The sequence below is a fragment of the Pelobates fuscus genome, chromosome 5 (genome assembly GCF_036172605.1).
Source record: "Pelobates fuscus isolate aPelFus1 chromosome 5, aPelFus1.pri, whole genome shotgun sequence".
NCBI classification, from domain to species: Eukaryota; Metazoa; Chordata; class Amphibia; order Anura; family Pelobatidae; genus Pelobates; species Pelobates fuscus.
The window spans coordinates 183628337-183639138 of record NC_086321.1 but is presented as its reverse complement, the minus strand read 5'-3'; the positions used below and the strand labels follow the sequence as shown (position 1 = coordinate 183639138).

At 40.8% G+C, this 10802-nt stretch overlaps 1 protein-coding gene across 2 annotated transcripts; it reads left to right on the top strand.

Annotated features, from left to right (window-relative positions):
* Positions 1 to 309: 309 nt before the first annotated feature.
* LOC134612689 (dnaJ homolog subfamily A member 4-like) lies at positions 310 to 9783 on the top strand. 2 transcript variants are annotated; one of them, XM_063457110.1, is made up of 8 exons: positions 310 to 378; positions 2806 to 2945; positions 3356 to 3536; positions 4230 to 4334; positions 4445 to 4672; positions 6901 to 7131; positions 8664 to 8764; positions 9244 to 9783. In XM_063457110.1, the coding sequence occupies exons 2-8, from the start codon at positions 2814 to 2816 to the stop codon at positions 9454 to 9456; spliced, it is 1191 nt and encodes a 396-aa protein (XP_063313180.1). In that variant the 5' UTR covers positions 310 to 378; positions 2806 to 2813; the 3' UTR covers positions 9457 to 9783. The 2 variants fall into 2 exon arrangements, with proteins under 2 accessions (XP_063313180.1, XP_063313179.1); XM_063457109.1 differs by lacking the exon at positions 310 to 378 and adding an exon at positions 385 to 544.
* Positions 9784 to 10802: the final 1019 nt, after the last annotated feature.

Below are 10802 nucleotides of genomic sequence, written 5' to 3'. Positions count from 1 at the left end.
TGTGATAGCATCTTATCTTTCTAGGTATTGTACAGAAACTAGAGTTACATTCAATGCAAAGTGACACAACTATAAAGCTCAAATTAAATTAAAACCCCTCAATAATAGTCTCTAAATGCAATGCACACACTAGAACTTTCCAGAATCAAGGGCCCAACACAGTATGATTGACAGTTCTATTTTTTCCCTCTTTGATCTTTTTAAGCCCGCCCCTTCTCTCGAACCATCCAATCAGATCTCCATTAGCCGCTCTTAACCTGTAGTTTACACGGTCGCTCTGGGCAACGCAGGAGCTTTCTGGAAAATGAAGTAAGCCGTCATGATACGCAAGCATTGGCTCGAGAACCTTCTGGTCAAGAAGGGGCGTGTCTAGAACGTGTAAGCGTATAAATACATGCAGCCAGTACCAGCGCTTCATGCGAACCACCAGTCATTGGAGTGTTCATGCTATCAGAGGTCCAGCCTTAGTATTGCGCAGCGGATCGCAGTGTTCATAGCCTTACTAAGGGCAAAACCTTCACTGAGTAGCAGATCTTCGCAAGCGGTAATAGTTGGTGATGGTGCAGAGGGGGTTGGAATATTGATTCTATTTGTAGGGGATGTTATTCATGTGGTTAATTATATGTGGTGGGGTCCATATGTCTTGTTGCAGCAGAGCTATGTAAGAGTTGTAGTCCAAAGCATTGGAAATCTGTGGCAGCTGTCTTGGTACCTTTGTATTATATCTGTATCTCGCTTGAAAATAACTTGCTTGGCTTTAAAAAAAAAGAAGAAAAAAAAAAACTATATGTAGCATTTCTGTATTTCCCGTTGGCCTTATTTTAAAAATAATTATTATGAATGCTGTGGATAGCAATCATTTATCAAGGCACGATACATCTAGTGACTTCTGTCTTTATTTACTATAGTTTTATCATGATAACGCCTTGGCTATCCACTGCATAGGTCCTGAATATTCTACTCCCTCCTTATAAACGCATGATCTCAGTTTCCTAATTTAAGCTCACAGGAAGTAACCACATTCAGTAGTTGCCTGCCATGGAGTATGCAATGACCAAATTTGTCAAAGGATCTCTTGCTAAACTGTTGAAATCAATGTTTGGGGGATTTCTGTATAGGTTGTGGAGGGGTTAATACGTAAATGGTATTCTAGTTTAAAATTCTCTGTCTACTAAACAGCAAATCCTATGTTAAATGATTAGGTTTTAGTGAGTTATATAGCTGGACACCTGAGTGGCTAACTGAAGTTGACCACTTCTCATTTAGAACCTAGCAGGTACAGTTCCATCACTAGCGTAAATGTCTGACGTTCAAAACTGCAGCATCTGTATATTGTTACCTGAAGTCACTTACAGTGCATTCATCTCTTCCATTTTTTTCAAGTTCTATACCTGCAAAAAAAATAACATTTAGCAAACTGTGTTCATGAAGCTCTTACTCGTGGCAACTATTTTACATTGCACTTTGAAAAGATGTGATTCCTTAAAGGGAAACTCCATTCCATAACAACTTTACCTTATTCAAGTTGTCATGGAGCCAGGAAGTTAAAGTGTTTAGCCCAGAACTTGGTTCATTTGTATTGAAAGTCTTAGACTGGGTCAGCTGGCACTCTTCAGATCACCGGCACCCATAGCATGAGTAAGTTCTAAATTGTACATATGAATACTTGTAATGGGCACAGTGGCTAACATTCTCTCACTGCTTCCCATTGGTCCTTAAGTGAATATTTCTACATTTGTCTGAGTACCAGAGGAGAGCAATGTGATGGGTGCACATAGGGACACTAATTCTGTGTCTAGGCATGGTGAAGTTATGGTGCCAGGAGGACCCGGGGGGCTGGCTAAGTTTAAGGGATTAAATGGTTCTCGAACGTTTGATGTAGGTCTTTGTTCCAACACCAAATCTCTGTCCTTCCATTTTCTAAAACTTTCTAAACAGAAGGCTCTTACAGAATCTGGGAGGGGCACCACTGACTGACTGGATGATCAGCCAATCCGTGTATCCCCATTCATAAAACTGGCTTGACCTTTTTCAAGACTGTTTTTTTATAAATTGGGATTCACTGGCTGAGAACGTCAGCTGACCACTCTCAGCCAAGCCACTGCCGATTCTGCAAGAGCCTTCTGGTTTAAAGATTTTCAGAAATGAGGTTGGGTGCTGGAACAAAGACTTTAAGATTAAACAGTTCATGAATAGTTCCTCCCATAAAGCGAAGCCAGTGCCAGGGACCTCCTTGCATCAAAACAATTTAATTTTCAATGAAGTTCTTATGGTGCCCAGTGTTACTTTAAATGGTGGGACCATGGAACCCCAGGCACCATAACCACTTCATTGACATAATGTGGTTAGTGCTTGGAGTGTTCCTTGAAATGTTGCTGTGCAATTTATGAGGGAAATAATACTGAGGATTATAAAAGCTGTCACTGGTTACTCCTTCCCTGTGGTAGTAAGAGACGATCGAGGAGACTCAACCATTTCTCTCTGCTCTGTTCAGCTAGTTACAGACTGTTCGTGCTTAGAATGGTTCAAGTCGGTATTTTCTTAGTATATTAAAACAGGCCATAGCACTTCAGAAGGGATGCACTGGCATTGCAGTGCTAGGGTTAGTTGGGTATTAACTTGGAGAACCTTGCACTGCTGATCCACAGATATAAACTACCACTCCCCCAGCAACTTTCTGTACACTTGTTGATTCTTCTAGTTTAAACTTCAGTAAGCGTTTCTCGCTCTTTTTTAGATCAGCAATGTATATCTAAACAGGGGATCTTTGGATCTGTACTGACTTATTGTTTCGATTTCTTGCAGCAAGCGAAATGGTGAAGGAAACTGGCTATTATGATACTCTCGGGGTGAAACCCAGTTCTTCTCCTGATGAAATTAAAAAAGCTTACCGCAAGCTGGCCTTAAAATACCACCCAGACAAAAATCCCAATGAAGGAGAAAAGGTAATCTCAACCGGTGAAATCACAAACGTTATCATTAGACAATCAATAGTTGTAGCTAATCTGATGGTCCAAGGGCGAGGGGAGAGTTTTGTCATCTGCCACTTTAGAACAAGTGAATACTCCGAGCACTATCATCTTGTTTTTGTTCATGAGGGCAAATCGTTTCATTTGGTTTACAAGGCTTTACAAGAGTTTTGTAGACTTTGACAGACTTTAAATAGCGGTCTTATCTAACTCAGGATTACCAATACTGCTTGGAGCTGGTAGTTTTCTAGAGGTGCTCCCTGCTGTATGTTACAGGGTATGCACATTTAAAAGGTATGAGTGTATATGTATGTATAAACGTGCCACTGAACAGTTTCCTTGCATGTCTGTTTACTTACTTTCTTTATTTTTTTTTTCCTCCCCAGTTTAAGCTAATCTCCCAAGCTTATGAGGTGCTTTCTGACCCAAAAAAGAGAGACATCTATGATCAGGGTGGAGAGCAAGCCATCAAAGAAGGTGGAATGTCTAGCAACCACTTCTCCTCTCCTATGGACATTTTTGACATGTTCTTTGGTGGTGGTAGCCGCATGAACAGAGAGAAAAGAGGTAAGATGCTGGAATTCAGCCATCCTAGACTTACAAATAAAATGCATACCAGAAAGCTTTCTGTACAATCTGACAGTGTCTGCACCAGAGTTAACTTTTTGTTCACTTTTCTGGAAATTACACTACTGAACAAAACCTTGAAAATCAACTAATTTGTAATAAAGTGCTGTCACCTTTATTACTGGGGTATTCCTGCCATTTGAAGTTTTGTCAAGCATATGAAAAATACATAAGACAAAATAATCCCTTCTTTGTCATGATTTCTTTTGACTGTGCAATTCTAACATGGTGAGTATTTTTATAAAGATTCTATCTACATTCATATTATACACGGACTTCATTCAAAGGCAGAGTAGGGCAGCCCTTATGATTGACAGGGAGCAAGATGGCTGCACATTATTTCAGGAAAGGTTTGGATTTCTATATTTAAGGGTAATTTTAAGACCTCTTCAAAACATATTTGCTAACTATAGGGGATTGGTAACAGTAAAAAAAAACAAAACACACAAATATTGATGTGACCATTCCTTTTTGTATAGACTGGCAAATAGGTACACTAAAATGGTGCCGTCTTCAAGTGTCCTTAAATAAGGAACAATTATAGATAAATGATCAAAGTATAGTGTTTCTCAGATGTATTGTGCTGGTGACTCATAACGTTTACTAAAGAACGGCATTGCATTTTTTCCCTAGGCAAGAATGTAGTTCATCAGTTGTCTGTATCCTTCGAAGACTTGTATAATGGCTCATCTCGAAGACTTGCACTACAGAAGAGAGTAATTTGTGACAAGTGTGAAGGTAAGGAGCATATATCAGTGTTTGGGTACAATTTGATTTACACCTCATCTTGGTAACCACGTGATTGACTCTTTGAGTGTTTTACCTGGTCTGGTTCTTTATTCCTAAAGGTCGAGGTGGTAAAAAAGGAGCATTAGAAAAATGTATGACTTGTAAGGGTCGTGGTGTGCAGATTATTGTACAGCAGCTTGGACCTGGCATGGTCCAGCAAATACAGACCATGTGTTCAGACTGTCGTGGAGAAGGAGAGCGCATAAACCCCAAGGACCGCTGCAAGCAGTGTAATGGCAATAAGGTTATCCCTGAAAAGAAGATCCTAGAAGTTCACATTAAGAAAGGTGAGCGACTTATAGATAATATGTTGTGTATGAGTTGAGAATCCAGCAGTTTCTGGATCCTTTATACACACAACCACAATCTCTGAAAAGGCTTCGGAAGTTATTCATTAAACCCATAATTGTATCAAATTAAAACTTAAATGGAAAAACTAGCTAATAATGTTCATGTCCTCAGTGTTGCAATGTCAAATTTTTAATTCAGAATTTGGTAAATAACTGGAGATCTTGTAGGTATTGGTGTGCAATTAACCTGTTAATGCTGTTAGGGCGTTCTATTCCTTCCCCATTATAATGGCCTTTAAAGTGGTTACGGCGGCATAGAACGGCTTTGAGCCCCATGAGCTAGGTGATACTCGCGTCCACCGCGATCCACTTCTTGGGGACTGCCTGACAGCCCTAGCAGTCCCACCTTGGCAATTTAGGCCTCCGGGGGCCAGGTGATCGCTCTGAAATAGCGATCACATGGTCAGTATAGCTAAACTGACAGGCAGTCCCCCTGCTGGTGAAATAAGATTAGAAAAATATTAAAGCAATCAGAGAATCTATCTCTGTCTCGCCCCGGCAGCACAGAGAATTTAATTTGCACGTCCTATGTTTATCCCTGTAAATTTCCAAAAAAAACATAAAACCTGGACATGAGGGGTACTATTGTATTTGGGAGACTTTGAACACAAATATAACTTTTAATGTTTTAATACTCATAACGACGATATCACCAGTAAAGTGCAGTTTTTGTGTAAAGAAAACGCAAAAAAAACATGACTGCTAATTTTGGCCAGCGTTTGACTAAGTGGCTACTAAAAAAAAAAACACTGGACATGTACCCACAAGCCGTAGCTTAACTGATATCTAACCGTCTTCCTTCCACCCTGGATCAACCTCTGACATCCAGGACTGTGTGGGGGAGACCTCTCCTCTAGTTTCCCATGAGCGGCGGGTGGGGACACAAAATTACAATGGGGGACCTTTCATCCCTCTGGCCCCAACCCATGAGCGGCGGGTGGGGAGAACTACCTATTGTCCACCCCCGGCCCCCCACCCATGAGAAGTGAGTGGGGGGAATATATTGTCTTACCCTCACCCCTGAGCGGCGCAGGTGGGGACCCTAAATAACAATAAGGGGGACCTATTGTCCTTGCCCCCACCTCTGAGCAGCGGGTGGGGCCCTAAATGAAAATGGGAGGGGGTGACGGGTGGGGCCCAAGTGTAAATATCCCCCCCCCTCAAAAAATGTACTAAAGATCTCCCTACCCTCCTCACCCTAAAGTACAAAAGGTCCCCACCTCCCCCTTATTGCAATTTAGGTCCCCCACCTGCAGTTGGGGGTGGGGGGATAGGTGTGTGCCCCCCTACATTTTCAATTAGGGCCCCCACCTGCCACTCATGGGTGGGGTCCAAGGGGGACCCTATGTCCCCATTTACTTTTATAGCCCCTGCTTAATAGATGCCCCACCATGGGGGTATTTGTTGGAGGGGGCTTTTTTCTGTCTGCTTACTGGCTGCTCACTGTTTAGTAGACATGCCCCTACTCGTGGCATAGCAAGTAGGGGCATTCAGGAGTTTTTAAACTCCCTTATGCTATTATGGGGGTCATATTGAGTGAGGGAGGACATTGGCGGCTTATGAAGTGGCCGGGAGCACTGCTCCCTGCCGCTTCTATTTTTACATATTACAAGGAGGGAGCTGCATGCCGGTAGCTCCCTCCCTCCTTGTAAAAACCGAACAAAGTGGTCTTTCAAATTTCTATTAATTTATTTGTCTTTCTGACGAATAGATAAAATTCCCATTCGCATGCCCAAGTGTTTAACTGGGTATGCGCAGGAATTTCACAGCGCTGTCTAGTGTGGGCAGATAACGTGTCCCACAGGGACTTCGTTTACTCACACAAAGATGCTTGGGCCCAGGACTTGGGTCCGGACAGAAAATAAAGATTAAAATAATAGGTAATTTGGGGGTGACGAGGGGACAACTAGATGTAGTGGAGTCGGCAGGGATGCGCGGTTCAAAAAACAAAACTGGATTTGGCCATGAGAGTGCCGCTTTGAGGGTTTAATGTCCATTGTGTGTAAATAAATGCACTTTATTTATTTTTTTTAATACGTGACATCTGAACAGTGATGGTTGCTACAGTAACTTATAGATAAAATTGTACTGCCTGCTAAATGAGAACTAGCAGTGCCAATACGTTAGTCTAGGCAACACTCATAATCTTGTACTATGTCTTCCAGGTATGAAAGATGGGCAAAAGGTTGTGTTTCATGGAGAAGGGGACCAGGAGCCAGGTCTGGAACCTGGTGATGTAGTTGTAGTTCTAGATCAGAGAGACCATGATGTCTTCCAAAGGCAAGATGATAACCTAATTACGAAAATGGAGATCCAGCTAGTTGAAGCATTGTGTGGCTTCAAGAAAACACTTAATACATTGGATGGCCGTGTTCTTCTAATCAAATCTTACCCAGGTTAGTAAATTACTGTCTAAAGCTCTGGTTTGAGCATTACCATGCTCTAATGTAATTTGACTGCCCCATATAAAGATCTCTTTATTTTTCTTAAGTAAACATGAAAAAGTATTGCATGTAAAGTGGCGTCAATTAATCTGTTGTTGGTTGAAACTGCCAATATTGGTCTATCTAGTTTTGGAAATACTGAAATGTTGCCTGGTGCCTTAAAGGGCACCTTTCATGCCTATTTTAACTTTATGCTTTTTTGAAAGCGCATTTAAAGGGACAACATAGTCACCAGAACTACAGCTTATTGAATTTGTTCTGGTGAGTAGAATCATTTCCTTCAGGCTTTTTGCAGTAAACACGGTCTTTTCAGAGAAAATGCAGTGTTTACATTACAGCCTAAAGATACCTCCACTGGCCACTCCTCAGATGGCTACTAGAGGTGCTGCACTGCCATTTAGTTTCCCCCACCCTCTGCATGGAGACTCTGAACTTTCCTCATAGAGATGCATTTATTCAAATTACTATGAGGTGATGCTGATTGGCCAGGGCTGTGTTTGATTTGTGATGATTCTGCCTCCTTGACAGTCTCTGACAATCCTATGGGAAAGCATTGTGATTGGCTCAGAGCAACACGTCTGTCTGCCAAGCAGGGGCAGAATCAGCAGCTACTGACTTGAACAAAAGTAAGATGTTACTATATTTGATGGTATTTTTAACACTAGGGTCAGGAATAAACGTTGTTCCTGACCCTATAGTTTTCCATTAATTCTGTAGATACTGGGAGAAAAATATACATAAAGGTTGTTTGGAATAGACACTATGCTAAATAATTGATTGAAAGGGGGAAAACAGGTGCTCTCCACATATTGCATGCAGTGTGGTTGGTAACTCCATAATTAGTGCTGATTAGGGCGGGTAGGAACTTTTAAATGCTGGCAGTAAGGCGAACGTGTCGGCATCACATTATGTTTGTGGGTTTTTCTATAAATCTTTAATATTTTTTAGGAAGGGGGTTTATCCCCCATCAGGAGACTTTGGATTATTTACATAAATACTTTTGGAGCAAGCGCATCATAGTGCACATCTGGAGTTCCAATGGTCGCCTACCTCTGCACTAGGGGTCACTAGTAATTTAAATTCAGAGAAGTATGAAAGTTGTCTTGATAAAGGTATACAAAAGTGTAACTGCTTATTTTGGCCATAGTTTTCTTTTGCTTATGTATGACACTTGCTATGGTTGTATTTGTGTTTTTATTTTATTTAAAATCCCCAATTTTATCATTTAAATACTTTTGAGCACATGTTGTGTTTTTGTTTCGTGTGGGTGGCGTTAAGCCTACAAACATTGTTTCATAAGCTTGCCGACATGCGTTGGAATGTACTGCCCAGAGTTTTAACTAATGTTAAGTGCTAATTTCATTATAACGCACCAGGCTTGCACTTTAAATGAGTGGCAGTGATTGCTTATTCACGTCTACTATGGCAGGCTTTCTTGTGTAAACAATCAAATGGTTTACATGTTCAAATAATGTGTCTTCTAGGTGAAGTGATAAAACATGCCCATGTGAAATGTATTCAGAATGAAGGAATGCCCCTGCAGAGAGATCCATTTGAAAAGGGACTTCTGATCATCCAATTCCTGGTAATACTTGCCTATTCCTATTCCGCCATAACTCTGTAATGACCTAAAGATTCAGTCTTGCTAAATACATCAAGATAACTTTGCCCCATTTCACTTTCCCAAGTCTGGAGAAGTTCCAACCTTTATCAATGGAACCATTAAGAGACTGCTCATTCATTTGTCACAAACTTTTTGTAAACATACCGGTCTGTAGAACAAACTTTCCTCGAATATTAATTTCCCCCCACACCTCTCCCTTATTCATCCAATATTCTAAAGAGTTTCATGGTAGAACAGTGTCACAGATACGAAGATGGTAGTGCCAGACAGCAAAGGTTTATATACCACCACAAATTATCACAACCTTGTGCACACTTTGTAGGTGTGGCTGTTATATCGCTGTGAGTAAAACATGCCTAGGTGCCCTGCGTGCCATTTCCAATGGTAGATTACTTCAAATGCCACAAAATACTGACTGGTTTTATACCTTTATTCTCTAGGTTACCTTCCCTAAAAATAACTGGCTCCCTCTGAACAAACTACCCCTGTTGGAGGCCTTACTTCCACCCCGAGAAGAGATAATGGTAACAGATGACATGGAAATGGTAGAACTAACAGAATTTGACATCAGAGAGCAAAGCCAGCATTACAGAGGAGAGGCATACCACGAAGATGACCTTCCCAGGGGTGGTGTGCAGTGTCAAACATCCTGAGTTATTTTACAAACTTTACACATCTTGGCTCAAGATTAAATATGTGTCCTGGTAAAAGAAAATCACATTCCAGCATGTGGCAACTATGAACTACTCAGGATCCACTGAACTACTGAGCAAGAATAAGCTGTGTTTATTTTATTTTTTGAATTGTTTTTTTTTTCCTGTTTCATTGCTACTTTGACTTTTTACCTGTTTGTACAGTTATTTATAACTTTCATTTGCTTAACCCTTGTAAAGGGTTTCTGTATTTATTCTCTTCCCACACATAATTTTGTAGGCTGAATAATATTTGCAATGGTTATCTTAAAGAAACAAGCTTACTTGTACCACATCCATTTTTTTTCTAGACTATATGTGAGAAATTTGCTCAAAACAAAAAGGTTTACTTGCTGAACAGTGTGTAAAGTTTTTTGTTTTTTTTTTTATCTTCTAAACTGAACAGGGTTAATAGGAGCCCAGACAAAAAAATATTTAAAGGGATACTATAGTCACAGGACCACAACTTGGCATAGTGGTTCTGGTATCTATAAAATGTTCCTGAGCACTGTAAACAGATTAAAGGCATGATTTACATTGCTGCATAGGAACTCCTCTAGTGCCAGTCATCAGACAGCCACTTAATGTGTTTCCTAATGCAGTCTGGAGCAGTGGCATTTAGCGTCTCCACACTCTAGAAATGCACTGAATCTGATTTATTGCATCTGAGGGGATGCTGATTGTGGCCTCCCAGTACCTTCATAATGGAAAGCCATGGATTGGCTGAGATAATCCATATGATGATCTCTGCCATGGATGCAGGGCGAGCCGCGGCAAGACCAGTGTGGCGTGAGAGCAATGAGTAAACACCTTTTCAGGCAGTAACTTAAACGGCAACATTGACACTATAGTGTCTGAAATACAGGCTTGTATTCCTGACACTATAGTGTTCCTTTAAATGTTTGTATGGAGATGGGATAAGGATTATTGGAAACTATACAGCTGTGCGGTAGCAGTCTATTGGCTACAAAATTAAAGACAGAGGTGTTTGTAGCTATGGAATGGGGAAAAACTGTCAACATGGTGCTGGCAATGTACATGGGTAAAGGTTCTCACAGCAGTGTATTTCATTTGCGATCTGTCAAATTATAGCTACTTTACTACAGGCTTTCCAGTAACAGCCTGCCAGGATAGGTGCTAATCGCTACACTCAGATACCGACATCTTTAATTAGGGCTTTTTTTTAAAGGGACACGCCACTGCCCAAATACAAAATAAGTTTAAAAGAACACTGTTTAGTAGAAATACCCAAGTGAGAACTTTTTTCATTGAGGAATAATTGCTTACAAAAGTTGCAGTTCTGCCTT

What these genes read in the sequence shown, in the direction of transcription:
- LOC134612689 (XM_063457110.1), top strand. Translation starts at nt 2,814, where the DNA reads ATGGTGAAGGAAACTGGCTATTATGATACTCTCGGGGTGAAACCCAGT. An exon ending in AATTTGTGACAAGTGTGAAG is followed by an intron (nt 4,335 to 4,444) that starts GTAAGGAGCATA and finishes TTATTCCTAAAG; the next exon opens with GTCGAGGTGGTAAAAAAGGA. An exon ending in TCTAATCAAATCTTACCCAG is followed by an intron (nt 7,132 to 8,663) that starts GTTAGTAAATTA and finishes TGTGTCTTCTAG; the next exon opens with GTGAAGTGATAAAACATGCC.